Source organism: Porites lutea, chromosome 14 (assembly GCF_958299795.1).
Source record: "Porites lutea chromosome 14, jaPorLute2.1, whole genome shotgun sequence".
Lineage (NCBI taxonomy): Eukaryota > Metazoa > Cnidaria > Anthozoa > Scleractinia > Poritidae > Porites > Porites lutea.
In genome coordinates this window covers 13,651,477-13,671,817 of record NC_133214.1, presented here as the reverse complement: position 1 = coordinate 13,671,817, position 20,341 = coordinate 13,651,477, and the positions used below count along the sequence as shown (strand labels likewise).

The following is a 20,341-nucleotide window of genomic DNA, read 5'->3' as shown; positions in this document are numbered from 1 at the left end:
TTAGATTCACCTTTACGGAAAACGGCAACGTCAATTTGTACCACATGACGAAGTTCTCCCTCTACTTGTCGTTTACAGTTTATTATACAAAAATTAGTATTTGCAGAAATTAGTAGTTGCAGAAATCGCGCCGAAATCACCGTTCTTATGTGTGAACAGAAGCCCTGGCGTCCGTTATGATTTTCGTCGGTCCCAGCACCAGTTTTGAGGATCGCCGAAGAAAAGAGAGTTCGACAGAGTTCCCAAACCAACACCCCAAACATTTGGAAAGAAGGGTGAGAGAGATAAGTTGTATTGGAATATACCAATGAATGTCGATCTTAAGGAAGAAAAGCCACCCGACTTTGGATATTTATGTACACATGGATTGTTTTCAATTAAGATAAAAGTCAGTTTTAACGCGGAAATTTTCTTAATGCGCGTGCCTTATCGGCTTATTCATGATTGGTTGCTTATTTTGACGCCCAAGGAAGTGACGTCATTTTAGAAACAAAAATCAAAGAGATCAAAATCAATCTCACGTCAAGGGAAAAGATTACCCAAGCAAAATTCAAAAATTTATGAATTTTATATTCTACAAATGAGGTAAATATTATTTTATAAGTGAGGTTATTGTCGTCAGCCACATTGGCGAAGACGCTTGAGATAGCGTGTCAGCGATAACTAGGGTGAAGCCCTTGCGATCCTCTACCCTGAAGCTGTACAGCATGCTTTGCAGACGACGGGGAGCAAGTGCAATGGAACGATTGAAAATCGCCTCCAAGGGCTTATGATTGGAATGTACTGTGATGTCTCCTTTGCCAAAAAGCAATTGATCGAACTCCTTAAAGGCATGGACGATAGTCAGGGACTCTTTCTCAATCAATTTTATGCGCATTTCTGTTCTGTGGGCTCGCAGTAGAGAACTCAAACTGTAGGCAACAGTTTGTCACTCAATTTAAGAAATGTTTAGTGCCACTAGATTCGATTCTCTAAGTGCTATTAATCCCAGAGTCTACGGCCCGGCGCAATTTCCACTCTTAGTTTTCTCCCGCGTTTATTTACAGGTTAGGAATTTTAATTACAGCAAGGGTTATGCTCTGATGCCCTTTTTACTGTCAGCCCACTTCAGCTATAAAGGGCAAGTGGTTAAAGCAGTATGCCCAGCCTTTACCCATAGGAATAACTTTTATCGGGATCAAGCACTACTACAATGATGTGCCAGACAGAATGGCCTGATAGAAGGTGACGGCCGTTCGCCCATGAATGATAGAGACATGGGAAAACAGACGAAAAGTGTTTTTTTAGCAATGCGTTTATTCAACTTATTTTCTTTAATTTCTACCTGTTTCTATAAGCGTTTTAAAATCCATTGATTTTTGTCGGGCGTGAACTGGAACCAGGTTGTTTGATACTCATTGCACCAAGATGTAGCCCATGGCTCTAATATCTCTACCGCCATTGTCTGGATGTTTTGAAAGTGTTTCTTATTCTGGGCAATCTGAGGTGCGCTCAGGAACGATGACATACGTGTTGCGTAGTGAACGGGAACATGGACCAGTCAGGGGATCCGGGTAATCAATATTGCATAACAAAACATAGCTCTTCCTACCCTCCGATAGTCTACTGTTTGCGCGTGAGCGGTGTTTGGAATTATCCAATGGATGAGCGTAAAAAAAATGATCGCGTTCACCACGCAACACGGAGGCATCGAGGTTCCTGAGCGCACGTCAGATTGCCAAGAACCAAACACTTTCAAAAAAATTTCCCACAAAACACAACGCAATGCCCATGACGAGGGAAAAAGATAAGAGACTGACCTGGCCTTAAGGATTTGGCGCTCTCATGACGGGTGAATCGGTGTGCGGTTCTTTGATGCGGGAGAGATTTGTGAGTTGAGACTGCAGACAGTCGCCTGTCTTGCTTCGCTTTATGTAGGAAAGCAACACCGAACAAACAACGAGCCGCAAAACAGTATAAATTGGCCATGAATTGAGCCCAGGTTACACAGAAAAGGCAACAACAGGCCCAAGTTTACGTAAGTACAATTTATTCCTATATTTATGCCTATATTTCTACGTTTGAACAACTATATCGAATTTCTCATGCAAACCAGTATCGACACTAGCGGTAATTTATGCACCGAACTTGGGTCGCCTGTAGTTTAAAAAGGAAAAAAATGGTGTACGAGACGTATATTTAATGCCGTGCTGTATTCATTTTGAGTAGAAACCAACTAGCATACTATCTCGACCTCTGCAATTTGACTGGCTAACATACTCACTATCTATTGATATGTAGTGAGAAGCGCGTCGGTATTTTGAGAAAAAACAAACAGAGACCGGCGTGGATTTACGATTTATCTACAATTACTGTTATCATAATGTTAAATTTAATAAGTTTCTCCACCAGCTTAAAGAGAATACTATGGTTGCTATTAAAAATATATCAAATTAATACTACTACAACGTTAATTAGTATGCGATTTTAAGAAAATCTTAAGTATTATTTTACTTCATCCAAGATATAACCTAAATTTTAAAAAACAAACAAACAACAATGAATAATAATATATTACCAGTCTTTGTAAGGATCAATGAATCCTGGACCAAGTCGATATGTGATATTCAATCCTCCTTGCCAGTCATCTGGGGCTTTGTCACCAATCAGTCGACTAAGAAGAGTAGAAAAAGAAAAGCTCATTGATGGAGCTGAGGATCTAACAATACAGATCCATACACTGTTCAGCACATCACTGAGAAATCACATCTTTACCTTTACATTCACATTTTTCACCTTGCAAACTGACCATAAATTCAGGTTAAAAGTTTTAGCCTATCAATGATTCTCAATTTCCAAAATGTTTCCTAGTCCTTGTTATTCATGAATTACTGTAAGTTTACAAGACAAAGGACAAAATGGAAAATCAACCAAGGTTGATCACGCACTGGTAATGCTAGTATTCCCAGCTGTGTTCAATATGATGGTCAGTCTGCCTTTAAGCCAAAAGGGAAAGCTGATTTGTTCAATAAATTCTTTCATAGTGTATTTAGTGAAAGATCTGGGGAGATGGCTTATGAAGATTTTACATCTTTCACTGAGGACACAGTTGATGACTTGTCATGTTCAGTGGCTGATGTTTATAAAGTTCTTAGTTCCCTTGATGTAAACAAGGCGATTGGTCCTGATGCAATTTCACCTAGAATTCTGAAGGAATGTGCTGCTGAGTTGGCACCATCAATATCACAGCTGTTCAATTTTTCATTGGATCATGGCAAGTTACCAAGTGTCTGGAAATCTGCCAATGTTGTTCCAATCCATAAATCTGGTGAACGAACTTTGGCTGAGAATTATAGACCAGTTTCTCTTAAAAGTATTTTAGTGAAGTGTTTGGAGCGTATCATCCATAAAACATATCATGAAGTTCTTAACACATCATGGGCTGCTGAGTGAGAGCCAGCATGGTTTTAGAGAAGCTCGTTCATGTGTCACTCAACTTCTTCAGCTGCTACACTCATGGTACAGTTCTCTTGAGAAAGGTGACTCAGTCGACGTGATCTTTCTGGACTTTGCAAAAGCCTTTGACAAGGTTTCTCATCATCACTTGCTTTATGAGTTGCAGTGTTATGGCATTCGGGGTCATTTGTTTTTCTGGTTTCATGACTATCTGTCAGACCGTACACAAAGAGTCATTATTGGAGGTCATTCATCAGAATGGATGGAGGTGTCCTCTGGTGTTCCTCAAGGGAGTATATTAGGGCCACTTCTTTTCCTGCTGTATATAAATGACTTCCCCCTTAGTGTAAGCTGTAGCACAGAACTTTTTGCTGATGACAGTGTACTCTATCGTAAGATCGCATCTGTACATGATTGTGTCGAGTTTCAAGATGACCTCTTGTCTGCCGCCTCCTGGTGTGACTTGTGGAAGGTCAAGCTGAAGTTGGAAAAGTGTAAGGCTCTACATGTTACCAAGTCCAATTGTCCTTTAGTTCATCAGTATGTGATAAATGAGAATAATCTGTCGGCTGTTGATAAACATAAGCACTTGGGCATTTGGATTGAATCTTCTTTAAGGTGGGATGCTCATATCAATTACATTGTTGGTAAGGCAAATCAAGTATTGGGTCTAATAAGGAGAACGTTTGGGTCTAAAGATCCTGTGCCAATCAAAACAGCTTTTATCGCTTTAGTTCGTCCGATTCTGGAATATGCCTGCCCAGTGTGGAATCCATATTTGGTTAAACACATACACAGTATTGAATCCATTCAGCGTCGTGCTACTCGATTGATATGTGATCTCATAATTCTTACACTGAAAGGCTCACTGAACTAAACTGGTCAACATTGGAGCTTAGAAGAAAATACATTTGCCTGGTTCAACTTTACAAGATAATTCATGGCTATTCTGATATTAATTATACCACATATGTGGATCTGTCTGGCCCGACAAGAACTAGAAGAAACCGTGACTTTAAAATCAGGCCTAGAGCAGCAAGGACAAACTATTTTAAATTTTCATTTTTTAATCGTTACGTTAATGACTGGAACTCTTTACCAAACTCCGTTATGTCTGCTTCCAGCTTGAACTCTTTTAAAACTTTATTACTTAATTATCTTTGTAAATAGTCATATGTTTATTATTTCCTACTGAATCTGGATTTTCTTTTTTATTTAATATCTAAGTAGTTTATTAAAGAAAAGGGGAAGGGGAAAGGGAGAAAAAACAAAAACAAAAACAACTAAATTTTGGTTGTTGTTTTTTTTTTGTTTTTTTTTGTTTGTTTTTTTTTTCCTCTTAGTATCACGTGATGTATAGTTATGTATTAGTTTTCTATTCTTAATTGTTTTATCTTTTCGTTTTGGAGGGCAGTTTTTATATGGGAATTCAGTTTCCCCCTATTGCTTTCCTTTACCTATTGTACTTTTATATAAGTATATATATTTTTATTTTGTACATTGGTAAAAAGAATTATTAAACTTAAACTTAAAGGTTAAAATATCCCTATCTGAATTCAATTTCGGTCTATAACACTCAGAAGTACCTAGCCTGTTCCAGGATCTGAGATAGTCGGGTCTGCTGAGTTGAGAAAGCGTTCCTTTTTTCCACCCCGCCAACTTTTCGACTGCCTTAATTTCACTTTTGCATCTTCCCTACTATCTGAGAGCCTGGAACAGGCTAATAAGTACCTTGTGTGATTCCTAGCTAGTAAACTCATGAGTTATTTTGGTTGAAGACTACAGTTGCATTCCCTAATCTCTGGTTCACTCCCGGGGGGGTACTTTAGGAATTTCGGGATGTGGATGTGCCGCTGGGACCCTGGGACCCTTAACCTATACCAGAGCTCGTTCAGCTGAATTTTGGTACCCTATACTAGAGTAAAGTCCCCAAATCCCCCGTATCCTAGAGTAGCTAGTAGCTGTTTCCCTAGTCTAGATAAAATCTTTAACCAACTGATCAGTTTCCTGAAAAATGATACCCTATTCTAGACCCAAACTCTCTGATTTATATACCCTATCCCAGCGTAAACTGCTTGAAAACCATACCCTTCACAGTGGCACATACCTATATATCCCATATATGGCAGTATTCCCCCCCCCCGGGGGGTTAACTGTTAACCACAAAAACGTGATTTACTACTAACTACAGTTGAACTTCCACCATTGACCACCTCTTGTATAAAGCCACCACCTCCCACAGGCGACCACTTATCAGAAACACCCTTCAAAGTGAAATTACTACAGTTAGAACCTCTCATAAACAATCACCTCTTGCAAGCAACTGTGACCATGTTTAAGGATAATGGTTTAAAAATTTTCCATTGTTTTTATCCTCTTTTAATGACCATTCGACGCTTGGTTTGACCTCTACGAACACTTGACACCTGGTAAATGATTTCTACATGTATGTTCACTGAATGTACTACATTACTTATTATGTGTACGTATGTGTATATTTTATTAATAATTTATGTGTATGCAAAGTATGTTTAGTGACGACATGAAATTAAACAATCATATTGTATAACTTATAAATTGCACGCCATAAATCTCTTCCAAATTGTAGATGTGTTCAAAACCTTTTTTAAGAAGAGACTGCCTGTAAATAAATAGTCATAAGTGAACAACTACCTTAAGCGATAATTAAATTTTGGCATGGTAGCTTATGGAAGGTTGAACATTCTACAGAGAATATGACTATAATTTTGAAATTCAAACCTCAAAAACTGTTCTGCATCCTCTGCAGATATTGGGTGAGCAGGAATATGAGGCATTTTAATCAGAGCTGAGTTTTTCCTTAATACGCCATCTAAAGCAAAAACAACAACATGGCTATTATAATTGTAAAAAGAACCTCAAATCTAGTTTCAGCCTCAAATTATACATGTATGGTCAGACTTGATAATGACCAGCATCAAAGGAGGTGTATATTCCAAGAATGTCACTTTCATAAGACTTTATTTTGATCAGTAGGTTACATGTAATTACATAATTCGGTTGTCAAACTTGACTGGAATGCCAATGCGATTGTTGCTATAATAAACATTCCTAAGATCATAAAGCAGTTAATCAAACCAGGACATTTGTACTGTACATTTGGAAGGGTATCTTGGAGTTAGTGGGTCACCAGTGCCCAAAAGAATGGATCCACGCTGTACTCCTGAGCGAGGCAGCCACCAGCCATGGGGGTAGAGATCTTCTTCTGGTACGGGGGCAGAATCCAGGGGGTCATTGTATATTAGAATGGCTTTTGCTCAATATTTCTGAGCATTAGTCACCTGAAATAAGGCAATAAATAAAGTGGAACACTTAAAGATATTGTGCACATTGAAATAAATTATTAATGAGCAAAGGACTATCCTCTTTAGGGAACAAAGAAGTCGTGCAGATGGATGACATAGCTTACGAGCAAGCTCTCTAGGGCACTCTGACAGCAGGGTGCTCTTTTCCCTGGTTTGCTTGTTTAAGGGGCTAAAATACCTCCTCCTCCCCCCTCTGAAGACACGCCCATATCTGACAATGACAATCTTGCCTGAGCAGTTGACTCCTTTGTCAATCAAAATCTTGAAATCACTAGGTCTTCCATAATTTACATAAACTAAGTCACCCTGGAAGGAAGAAGAAATTAAATATATCACACTGAGTCAGTCGAGAGTACACAAATTCACACCTTACTGCGATTGCGATTCCTGTGGCCTACAGTGTATATACTGCAATTGCAATTCCCGTGGCCTGCACTGTGATAGCAATTCCCATGGCCTGTAATGTGATTGCAATTCCTTTCGGCCTATACTCTGTGACTGGAAATCCTGTGGCCTACAGTGTACTACAATTGAAACTCCTGTGGCCAGTACTGTGATTGCAATTCCTGTGGCCTACAGTGTATAAGTTGCAATTGCAATTCCCATGGCCTGTATTGTACATGTACGAAATGTATGAACATAAGGCACATTACTGTTCAACTACAATAATCTTGAACAAGGAAAATCTTTCTTATAAAATTATGCTATTTGTACTGTCTAGTTATACACGGTATACAGCATTGAGATAGCCAATCAGCCAAGAGATAACTTAATTCAACTGAGCAGCTAAAGGACAAAACTATTTGCTTTATTTTATCCATTGACAGACTTTTAAATAGTTATTTGTGTAACACTTGAATCATAAACATTTATATGGCATGATAATTTACAATACAATTTTTACACAACTGCAGATACGTACATACATACATAAACTTTATTAAATTGTCAAGGTATTTAGCTACTTTTCGCTGCGCTCACTCGTCAAATATTTTTCAACACTCGAAGAGAAACTTCGTAACTCCGCGCGGCCATGTAATATCCGCTATATGTCTTATTTCTAGGAATACATGTATCGCAGAATCTCGCTAGGCTCTTTGGAGGTGGCCGGTAGAGTGTTTAGGATGGGAGGAGGGATGGGGTAAATGGTGTTATTGGTGAGAACGGGTTTCACAAATATTGGATTTCTAGTTGTTCTTTAGTGTCCTTGTTACTACTTCGGACAATACCTCCTGAAATTATTTTGAGGACTTCCAGTTTTGTTGGAATTAAACTTTCCGACTGCGTATCTTCAGAAATCAATTACTTACTTATACCACAGAATTTGAGTTAAGCTGCTGTTTTGGTGTGGGTGTGTTGATGCTCTTGAGTCTCAGCGTCTCCCGTACGTTTAAGGCTTGACAATATTATTGTTACCATTTTGCCCTTTTGTATTGCAGGTCTCCGTTGCGTTGACAAGACTGGAGGCTGCTCAGATTTAATTATTCTGCTGATGACTGCGCTAATCCAGGCTGGGTCTTGAGACATTGCCGGAAATCCTGCGACGCCAAATGTGACAAAGCACCTCTCAAACCTCAAGGTTTGTTATTTTACAGTTGTTGTCAGTGATAACTACACACGCTGTGTAATGCAAGCACAAGCAAAACTAGTGGAGTTTCCTTCTGTGAGGCATTAGAGAGCTGAGTATTGCACGCGCGTGAACCAGCGTCATTTTGGTGTGAAAACGTGATAGCAATTATTGTCATTCTACTACCAGTTTTAACGAGTATGTCGTAGTGGCGGGAAAAAGTTATCAAATGTACGTGTAACAATTTTTATCATTTTACTATCGAGAGAGGGCTGTGCCTCCTTCAGTATAAATAACCGTATTAACTTTTTTGTTGAAAAAAAAAGTAAAATGAGAGGCTTCCCAAGGAACACGCGCAAAAAACTTTAAGTTAAATCTCGTACTCGTGTTCGTTCTCGTCCTCAAATCTAAAGCTCTCTATTGATGGTGTTTCGTCACCCAAATCGATTGAGGACAAAATGTCATGCGTCAGAGACTATATCAATACAATTTTCAATCATCTAAACCTCTTAGACTCGTGCCTACAGAGTTGTCTTCCCTTTAATTGTGAGCACTTGAAGAAAATTGCGTTCAGCATTCTCCAATTACCATGAAATGTTTCTTGTTAATAACGTAAAAGCAATCCTTTAAGAAGCAATTTTTGACAACTTGAGCTGTTTTTATTTTGTTCAGTTGGTGCATCAAAATCTGCTTTTTCTTCAGGATCATGCGCAGAACCACTTGGTCTTAGGTGGGATAACAAGCTTCCCGACAGCGCTTTCTCCGCATCTTCAGAGCTTTCTCCTGGTGAGTGTATACACCCTAAAGACTGGTTATCAATGCAACTAGTGAAATAAATACTGGTTTGTAATGCAACCATTGTAAACATAAAAAACGAGCCTATTTTTGAGTATTTTAGCTTTCAGTCGTTGTTTATCTTGTCTCTAGTTTTTTTTTTTAATCTGATCAAATTTTAAGTCAATGTTACGTATTTTATCGCTATTATAGTTGAAAACCTAATATTGAATCAATTTATGTATCCGCATCATTGGCCGTTTTTATGCAAGAGACGTTAAGGCCGTCAAGACGCATTTAAGAGCGACTGTCTGTATATCGACCAAAATCGTCTTTTTGTGGCACAAGTTCAAAATTCGAATTTCGCTCATTTTTGGCTCATCGATAACCCTTGATGAGTAATGAAACATTCTGTACTTATTTTTCCCAAATAACGTATTCTTTTGTTAAAATTCGAGAAAACTCATTTTGCCCGTTCGGAGCTCAAAGTCCACTTCCGGTAAAACGAAATTTTACACAAATTTCATTGACTCGTACGTCAAACTTCAAAGATTTGGCAGCCTTTGAAGAACACGAATAGTTTTTATGACCTTTTCTTTCTCATAAGACGATAATTTGTGAAAGCTGTAATAAGTTTGTGGCCAAAAAGGTATTGTTAAAAATAGGCCCTATTGACAATTTCACCGCTTCAAAATTATAGGGTTAAAATAATGTAAATTTTTACAACGCGCTATAACTTAGAATTTCGCACATTGACTTTTTACGGTTTAACTAGGCCCCAATATATCAGAAAATCGAAGCAAATCTCTGAGCAAACGATTTTAAGTAGCCTGCAAGACGCCCAGTTCAACCCTAATTTAGCGAAAAATCGCGACATTCCAGTGTTTAAAAATAGCGTGACACGGCCCGTCACGCCAGCGGTGTTAACGACAGATTCACTTTCAACATTCTATTCAACACTGATCACATGCCGAATTCCAGCATTAAATCTATATTACATCTTTCAATAGCCTTATCTTTATATTACCTTATATGGATACAACGGTAGAGTTGCCCAAAAGTCGGCTTTTTTGAGCGACGTCGGCAAGACTTCGACGACCCGAGCCCAACGAAAACAAACTTTGAACAAGTACAGTGGTGTGTTTCATTAATTTAAGCATCCGTCAAAAGGCATAAATACGTTAAATTTAAGACGGGGATAACCAATATTAACTAATTCGAACAATGTTTTTTCTTGGAATTTTTCTCTTTCAAGTTATTATGTATAAGTATAAATGTACGTTTGGATGTATTACTATCACGCTTATAGAGGTACATTGTTACGAACGTTTCAGAAAACGTCTTAACTCGTTTCGATCGACGATGAAACGCCATCATCAAAAACAAATCACCAAAAACTTTCCTCTACAGCAAAACGGAAAATAGAGAAAAAAGTGGCGTTTTACTAATGCTAAAGCAGGAACAGTTGCAGCGTGATCATGAGCTATTAAAAATGGCAAATGCTCCTAAATGGACATCTTTAGATCCCTTGCATTGCCATTGGAAAAAAACTCTCTGGCCCACTATGAACTAGCATATTCCAGGCGTAGTGGACAGTGGATAGTGGATAGAGGACAGTGGCGCGAAATGGGGAACGGAGGAAAACAAACGTGGAAATGAGTAAGAGGGAGAGAGTAGGAGGACCTTTCGCCCTCAATCCCTAACCCCGCCCCTTCGCCATTTTTTCTAGCCCACTTTTCTTTGCGATTTCCCAACTATCTGAAGGCCTGTTACAGGTTACCTACGTCCTTCATTTACAAACTTTTATGGTATATAACGTATTTATTCGCTTAACTGCCCTGGGCGCTTATTAAATTTTTGGACCTTGAGAGTGGGCGCTTAATCGAGGTGGGTGCTTATTCGAGGCTGGGCGCTTATTAAATTTCGCCATTCTCAGCAAGTGTAGTGTGTTTATTTTGCAACAAAACAATAAATGGTAATAACAAAAAGCGGAGATTTAACAAAGCAAGGTTTCTGTAAAATGCTCTGAAGAAAACTCCGTCTTTGGGAGGGTCTCTTATTATCTCTTACAGTGGGACCCGGTGTAACAGGAGGCAGAAAACTTTATTGAAGGACTATACGTGGTACAAGAGGAGGAATCTCATTAACTTGCGGTGGAATCTCATTAAGTATATCCAGTTTGACGGGTTTATCAATGATGTCATGTTCTATTTTTATCTTGTGGCGGTCATGGTTGGTATAACCAGTTTGACAGGTTTTAGTTATTTTCTGAAGATGATGTCATATGTATTCCGGGGTACTATGATGTCATAGTTGTTTTGATTGGTTGACCGGAATTAGAAAGACGCTCATTGGCTGTCTCGTTTGACGAAGCCTTCTGGTTGGTTGCCGTATTTTTATTGTTTGAACGGCATTAAAGCCTGCTCACTGCCTTCCCGCATACTAATTTGGATTTCCTGCATACTAATTAAGTGTCGCCCTGCATACTAATTCGGTATAGGTTTACTAATGAGTGTTTCTCTACTACAATAGGAACAATAGGCTTGCCTAGACTTGCCCGGTAAGTAATTTAATTAAAAGGAAAACGCGAGAAACAGCTTCCTATATCTTATTTAGCGCTAAAACTCGGATATATATAAACAAGGCATACAAAAAGGGGAGCTGAAAACGCTTTATTTCAAGTTTGTCTGACTACTACAGAACTGTTTTCTCCTTTCTATCTCGAGGAAATGAAAAACTATTGAAGTCTCAACGTTTCACGCGTCATTAGTTAGGTAATTATGCGAGTTCACAAGCCCAAAGTTGAATACAAATTAGCTCTACAGGAAAAACCTCAAGGGACCATATTGACGTATTATTATAAAACAAATAACTTAACAAGGATCAATTGATTAAACACGCGACTAATAATTGCTAGCAATAAAATCAGACACGAGATACCGTTTAAAACAAAGAGTCAAATACACAGCGATTTGAAAGAAATCTATTAAAATAGTCAAAGAAAGCAAGCTATCTTTGTTTACCACGTTTCCCTCCTCATTTTTTCTATTCCCTCCTCCTCAATTTCGTTATTTTCCCTTCTCAATGTTATTTTTCCCTCCTCCACAATTTTATTATTTTCCCTCCTCCTCCACCTCCTCCTCATTTCCATTGTTTTGATAGGGTCGATGTAGGGGCGCGTGGAGAACTCGCATGTAAGTCGTGTAAGGAAATTAGTTTGTAAGTAAATCATTGGTCGAATTTAATCGTGGCTTGTTTCCTGACTCGACGCGCACGACTTACACGCGAGATCTCCACGCGCGCCCAGGGAAAAAACACAGGCTAAAAAGGTGCCCTTTCTGCCCTTTCTGCCCGATCTGCCCTTGAAAATCAACAATAAATTCTAAATTTTTCGTTCTATTTCCGATAACTGGTGGGCTTTAGTTAAATGATTTGCTAATCAAACGAAAAATTTAGAATTTATTGTTTATTTTCAAGGGGCAGATCTGGCAGAAAGGGCAGAGAGGGCACCTTTTTAGCCTGTATTGATAACTAACATAATCCTCCTCCTCCTTTCTATTGTTTTCTTTCGAAAAGGCCAAAGAGGCCAAAATAAAACATCGACCCCACATCGACCCTACATCGACCCCACATCGGCCCTTCATCGACCCTACATCGACCCTATCAAAACAATAGAAATGAGGAGGAGGTGGAGGAGGAGGGAGAATAATAAAATTGTGGAGGAGGGAATACTAACATTGAGAAGGGAAAATAACGAAATTGAGGAGGAGGGAATAGAAAAAATGAGGAGGGAAACGTGGTAAACAAAGATAGCTTGCTTTCTTTGACTATTTTAATAGATTTCTTTCAAATCGCTGTGTATTTGACTCTTTTTGTTTTAAACGGTATCTCGTGTCTGATTTTATTGCTAGCAATTATTAGTCGCGTGTTTAATCAATTGATCCTTGTTAAGTTATTTGTTTTATAATAATACGTCAATATGGTCCCTTGAGGTTTTTCCTGTAGAGCTAATTTGTATTCAACTTTGGGCTTGTGAACTCGCATAATTACCTAACTAATGACGCGTGAAACGTTAAGACTTCAATAGTTTTTCATTCCCTCGAGATAGAAAGGAGAAAACAGTTCTGTAATAGTCAGACAAACTTGAAATAAAGCGTTTTCAGCTCCCCTTTGTGTATGTCTTGTTTATATATATCCGAGTTTTAGCGCTAAATATAAGATATAGGAAGCTGTTTCTCGCGTTGCTAGGTGATTGCTCTTATTTTCCTTTTAATTAAGTTACTTACCGGGCAAGTCTAGGCAAGCCTATTGTTCCTATTGTAGTAGAGAAACACTCATTAGTAAACCTATACCGAATAAGTATGCAGGGCGACACTTAATTAGTATGCAGGAAATCCAAATTAGTATGCGGGAAGGCAGTGAGCAGGCTTTTATGCCGTTCAAACAATAAAAATACGGCAACCAACCAGAAGGCTTCGTCAAACGAGACAGCCAATGAGCGTTTTTCTAATTCCGGTCAACCAATCAAAACAACTATGACATCATAGTACCCCGGAATACATATGACATCATCTTCCGAAAATAACTAAAACCTGTCAAACCGGTTATACCAACCATGACCGCCACAAGATAAAAATAGAACATGACATCATTGATAAACCCGTCAAACTGGATATACTTAATGAGATTCCACCGCAAGGTAATGAGATCTCTGCGCATTTTATTCATGAGATCAAGACAATAGCCTATGACGTCACCTAGTTAATGTATTCCTGCGCACGCTAATGAGATTCCTGTGCAAAAAAAAGGATAATTCGGTGCGCCCTATACTACTAGGAGGGGCGCTAATTTGAGGCTGGGCGCTTATTCGAATAAATACGGTATTCTACTTGAGCGTCGAGCACTTTTGGCGCTTTGTTATTGATCAGCAGGAACGGATTTGGTAGTACTAACTTATCAACTGCTTTTAGACTGCGAATTTTTTTTCTTTCTTTTTTGTTTTCTTTCTTTTATTTTTTCTGTCAGTTTCTACCGTATTTTTTAGACGTATTTTTCGATCCTCTCCCCAGTCTCACTCACTCTGTCCCCTCCCCCCCCCGCCTCCCCTTTTCCGAAAAAAAAAAAACAACAACAACAACAACAATAAAAATAGGGAAACAAAATAGAGTATAATACTAAAGCTAAGAAGAATCTTTGAACGAACGAATGGGAACACCTAAAAAGGAAACTTTCCTTATCCTCCGTAGCCTTAGTCCATGAAACGTAGACGCCCAAGCGGGCCTCCAAAACCTTACCTTTGTCTTTGCCACAAACCGAATAAGACTGAAAGCCTTAGCCTTAGTTTACTGGGGTAGAGGAATAGCGAGTTTTCTGTGTCTCTTAATAAGTAATTAGAGATATTGCAACATTCTGCCCTTGCTACGATCTACTATGCACCTCAAGGTACTTAAGATATATGACGCATATTCTGGGATACACTCGCCTCTCACCGCTCTTTGACGAAATGTTCCTAGCGGCAGATAGCGATGAGAGGAAGCTGTATCGCAGGCTTTTGGACACAAGGCTTTTCTACTATTTACATGGGTAAACCGGTCGCTCAACGGTTTTGGCAAATGGTGAGGAGAATTCAGGACTGATTAATTTTGATTCCGTTCGGTAATCGCGTTTACCATTTGCCTAAGTCAGTTTCGTTTAACGAAAAACGGCCGCGAAAGCCTGAAACTGATATTCAAAAAAGGTTTGAAGACATGAAATACGAACTTCCGCCTGAAAGTTTCCAACCAGGAAGACCAGGAAAATAGGCGAATGCCTTTTCAGACGTTCCGTATGTTTCAGGAATTTTCCACTGAAACGTCGAAAGCAACCCGAAACTGAGTTAATGGTAAGCCTTGCAAAGCACTAAAGTGTCCTCTTAGTTTGTTTTAATGGGTCATGTATATAGTCATGCAGTAGCTTCATGATTCATACACGTTGTCATACAAGTATATAGGCTCCTCTTTGGCATCCACCTAGCTCTTTTTTTTTTGAACCGGGGCAGGGTTAGTTTAGTCGGTAGAGCGTGTTCACTGCAGAGCGGGAGGTCGTGGGTTCGATTCCCGGGGCCGGACCAATACTCAGGGTCTTAAAATAACTGGGAAATGAAGGTACTCCCTTTGCACTGCAACAGGCTAGACCTTCGCGTGGCTCGGATGACCACGTAAAATGGCGGTCCCGTCTCCAGTTGCAGAATATAGTGTCCCCAATTAGTACTTTCGTGCTAAATACATTGACACTCAAATAAAGTGCATTTTTTTTTGAGAGCCCGCAAGGGTAAAAACTTCGAAAAGAACTATTGCACCAATACTTAGTCTAAAATATTTTTATTCTTTAAAATTGCTTCAAGGAAATTAGACTTTATAAACCAAATGGCATTGATTGGCGATGATTTAATTCGTAAATATCTCTCAATGCAAAAATTCATTCAGTAATCAGTTTTAGTTTTTAGATTTTGTTCTGTTTATATACCATTTTTTGAGGGAAATCGCCAGTCTGAAACTGAACATGAAAGTGTGTGGCGCTATCCCAGGGACCCTATATGTTGTATCTAAGGAAAATGCTGCAATCAATGAGAATCATAGGTTTACTGAACGATTTAATTTCGAATTGGCTTTTAATCTGCCTTTAAGTAAATTGTTTAAAGCATATCTGTAGGCAACACTGGCGTGACGGGCCGTGTCACGCTATTTTTACACACTGCAATGTCGCGTTTTTTTGCAAAATTAGGGTTGAACTCAACGTCTTGCGGGCTACTTAAAATCGTTTGCCCAGAGATTTGTTTCGATTTTCTGATAGATTGGGGCCTAGTAAGCAGTAGAAAGTCAATTTTCTGAATTTTAAGTTATAGCGCATTGTAAAAATTTGCATTTTTTATCCGTATAATTTTGAACGGTAGAAATGGTCAATAGGGAACTATTTTTAACAAACCTTTTTGGCCACAACATTATTACAGCTTTCACAAATTTATCGACTTATAAGAAAGAAAGGGTCATAAAAACTATTCGTGTTTTTAAAGGCTGCCAAATCGTTGTGGTTTGACGTACGAGTCAATGGAATTTGTGTAAAATTTCGCTTTACCGGAAGTGGATTTTGAGCTCTGAACGGACAAAATGCGTTTTCTCGAATTTTAACAAAAGAATACGTTATTTGGGAAAACTAACTACAGAATGTTTCATTACTCATTAAGGGTTATCGATGAGCCAAATATAAGCGAAATCAAATTTTGAACTTGTGCCGACCGTGGGTCGATATTTACGGAAAGCCGCTCTTAACTTCTGAGACGTCAAAGAACGAGTGGTGTAAAACGGGACGTTTTAAAGCAGACGACAGCAGTGAAATTGTTGTAATTTGTTGTAATTTGTTTACCCACAGATCACTAAGGAGTTCATAACAACTCGTTGAAACGTGTCCGTGCGTTCCAGATCGAATTGGAATTTGGAAGTGTTGGTTTTTAAGGAGAGGGGAAAACCGGAGTACCCGGAGAAAAACCTCTCCGAGCAAGGGAGAGAACCAACAACAAACTCAACCCACATATGGTGTCGACGCCAGGATTCGAACCCGGGCCACATTGGTGGGAGGCGGGCGCTCGAAAAAAGAATTTTTCTAAAACACAAGACAAAACACTGACTCTTCCCTGTCAATTATGGACGAGTTAGGCATAAATGCGTCCGTCCCAGTTTACGGTGTCCCGTTTTTATACTAGACGCATACAACGTCTTAGACCCTAAAGTCGTCTGTTAAGTGCGTCTGAACCACTCACTTAAATGGAGACGTTAAAGTCGTTAGACATTAGATGTCTTATTAACCGTTTTTATAATAGACGCAAAAGTCGTCCTAAGATGTCGACACTGACGTCTCTAGCATGAAAACGGCCATTCCTTATTAGTTCTTTGAATGGAGCATTATACATTTCTGGGAAACTGCCCACTTACTCCTCCTCTAAGCGCACATTTTGCCCCAACTGAGAAGTAAGTGTTAATGTTGGCTTAAGGGAGGGGTAGGTGGGAAGTTTCCCAGATACGTATAATGATCCGATCTTTCCTTATTTCATTACACTAGCTGTATGTTGTTTGTTGCAGGTGGTGGTTGGTGGGCGTTGGCTAGTAACGCACGTCTTTATTTTGAAGATGACTATAGTAGCAAGCGCATTGGCAGTTGGTGTGCAGTGGATAGAAACCCGCAGTGGCTGAAAATTGACTTGGGTCAGATGAAAACCATCACCGGAATCGCCACCCAAGGTTATAAACTGAAAGTCATAATTGCACTGTACACATACACTGTAAATAAGAAAGCTCTCTTTTAGCCCTAAGAGTGGGGCCGTTTCGGTGAGTCCAATACAGTCCTATTTTTGGCGTCTAATTTGGCTTCCTTAAACAGGGCCAATACAGTTTAATTACCTAGGGCTGATTTGGACCCAAAGGCTAAAGTGAGTCCCAGCGTGGGCGGGAACAGCTTTGATGGGGCTGTTTGGGTGTAAATTGTGCTCAAATGACTCGAGGAGATCCTGAATCAGACTCTGGCCTGAGAGGCTGAAGTGGCACTTTGGGGCTGGAAAAGATCTTTTTAATTTACAGAGTAGGTTAACCTTGTGTTTCTCGCAGGAGTAAAAAATCTGAAGCTTGTCCGATGATCTCTGAGCTTAGTCGGAAATCTCAGTATTAACAGCAATAAGAAATAGCAGGAAATCATTTATATAGCGCATCATATATATCCTTTCCGTTTATGGCGCTTTACGATATAAAGGAGGCGTTCGTTAAAGACTTAAAAAAGAATCAATCACGTAACATGTGTAGGGTGCTCGTCTGGGGTCTTGCCTTAAAGAACGACTTGTTCCAATTCAATTTAACTTATTCTTTTCTTAGGACGTGACGTATTTACCGAACATGTCGCGAACTACGAGCTTGCCTTCAGTGCTGACGGCAGCACGTGGAAGAACTACGAGGAAAATGGACGATCAAGGGTGAGATTAATCTGGTACAAGGAACTAAACATTATATGGGCTTAGTGTCTTTTAAAACAAAATAATATTTTACCCTGTCTCAGGCTTTCCTCCCCTTTACAAAGTTGAAAATCATTAAAGTTTAAGCGTTGCAAAATTAAAGCAAGCCTTTTAAACAGCAAGCGAGGGGTTTATACTGTCGATACTAATAAGAAAATCAGAGAAGTTCCAAGGATTTTTAGCTGATGTTGTTGCTATCATTCACGGTTAGATTGTACTTAAGCTTTAACGTATTTTCGTATCTAGGTATGTGACGGTAACTGTGACAACTTCACACCGGTTTTAAACAGGTTTAATCCGGTTCAAGCTCGTTACGTGAAAGTGCTGCCCCATGATAATCCTTCCTCCTGGGTGTGTATGAGGGTTGAGCTGTATGGTTGTGACCCTTGAGGTAAGTTGCTTTGATTCCAAATCAAGGTTGTTATTGCAGTGCAACACTATGGGGTTTCTCCAGAGAGTCTAATTAAAGTTCAAACCGCCTTGAACAGCGCAATGAAAAGCATGCACGTCAGGAAGCTTGGCAGCTTTTATTCGAATAGTAGTCACACTTTAAACTCTGAAGTTAGGACTACATTGTTCAGCGGAATTAAATACTAATCCTATAACAATAAATTAAAAAACCAAACATCCTGAGCAGCAATATATAGCCAAATTCGGAGAGTGGAAATACGAAGTGAGACTGCACTGCATTATTTCTAAGACCTCCTAAATACTTATATTTTTATTGCATTTGTTATTACAGGAATAACGGCAAGAAAATTTAGTGCAGCACGTGGAATAAATGATAGACAAGTATACAATTATGCAGAGAAGTTCTAAATTCTATTTATCTTCACTGGAAGCAATAAACCTGAAACTTTATGTTTGCATTGTGATGTGAAATATACATATGGTACGCATGGAGAAATTTGAATTTAACGTGTGTACTAAGATCTTATTTTGATCTCGATGAGACAGGTCACCCCCAGGGGTAGGGGGAAAGGGTATACCTCAAGCTACAGGTATATACTTTGTAACAAGGGGATGCTCTGCCCGAAAGGGCTTCCATTTTCAAGTAGAAGAGTGTAGGGAGGATTGCACGAATTGAGGAGAGAACTAAAAGTGCATCCAAGAAAACTCATTTTTAGGTGTTCAAAACAGTCTTAAAAGTGCCTCCATATAATCAAACGGTTGTCCATTTGAATAATTCAAAAGGCTACTCGAGAGAAGAGCTTCTTAAAGTCACTCAGTAAAACAAAAGATTTCTGTTTCTGGTTTGTGAAAGCGTTCCCACCTTCTTTGGAGGTTTACCCTGCGATCAAAGGCCCTTCCAGATCAAAGTGTAATGGAAGTTATTACTGTCACAAAAAATTATTTTAGGATTACTTTCATCTTTGATGCAGTGATATGTAGTATTAACTGTTCAGCACTTTTTGAAAATTTGTATATAACTGTTATCTTTTTTCGTGTTGAATATCAGTAATGTTCTTTTTCGTCAAAAGTGGTGTACAAAATGATATAGCTTCGTTCATCTGGGGAGAGAAAATCTTTGTTCATTACCTTGAGTACCCCCCCACCCCCGCCACTCTGGGCAATTGAGACAAAATGAATCGTCAGTTATGTCACTATGAAAGAGTCCATATCAAATGACCAAGAGAATAAAACCACACAGTGAACAAACAGCTTTGGTGTTGGTGATGGATGAAATTACAGCACCTGCAGACTGTCTATATACAGGCTACACCAAGCGCAAACAGAGTGTTCCAAAAACTATGACAAGCCTGAATACCAATATAAACAGAATTCGAAACCTTAATTCAGCCATCAAAATTGTTCGGAAACTTACAGGGATTAAGTATCATTACACGAGCTCACGTTGGTTATGAGTATGCTATGATGATCTCATCTAGCTAACGGGCGTGGGTTAAAAAAATGTGTTATTGAAAACAATTAATTATTGGTTAACTTACATTTAACAACAAGCATTGTTAAATGTAACCAGTTATTTCAAATTTCGAAAAGCAGAAGACTCCTTATCTCGCGAATAGTGACGTGTAACGGACTTTGGGTGCCAGAGATTTTTTTCCATTTCCTAAATCCAGATAGTTCGCGGCGAAAAAGCGCCAAAGAAAAGTTTTTTGCAAGCTCAATATCTTGAGAACGGACCTCTGGAGCCAAGATAACAAGGTGTAATACGGTCCAAATAAT

General features: G+C 39.1%; 1 protein-coding gene across 1 annotated transcript in view; it reads left to right on the top strand.

Moving 5' to 3' along the window:
- Positions 1 to 3,048: 3,048 nt before the first annotated feature.
- Positions 3,049 to 20,341, top strand: part of LOC140923968 (uncharacterized) — a 33,605-nt gene continuing 16,312 nt past the window's right edge. The window contains exons 1-6 of the mRNA XM_073373978.1: positions 3,049 to 3,428; positions 3,505 to 4,232; positions 9,019 to 9,132; positions 17,235 to 17,393; positions 18,018 to 18,115; positions 18,401 to 18,505. Of these exons, the coding sequence (XP_073230079.1) occupies positions 3,049 to 3,428; positions 3,505 to 4,232; positions 9,019 to 9,132; positions 17,235 to 17,393; positions 18,018 to 18,115; positions 18,401 to 18,505 (1,584 nt within the window). The remainder of the gene's footprint in view (positions 3,429 to 3,504; positions 4,233 to 9,018; positions 9,133 to 17,234; positions 17,394 to 18,017; positions 18,116 to 18,400; positions 18,506 to 20,341) is intronic.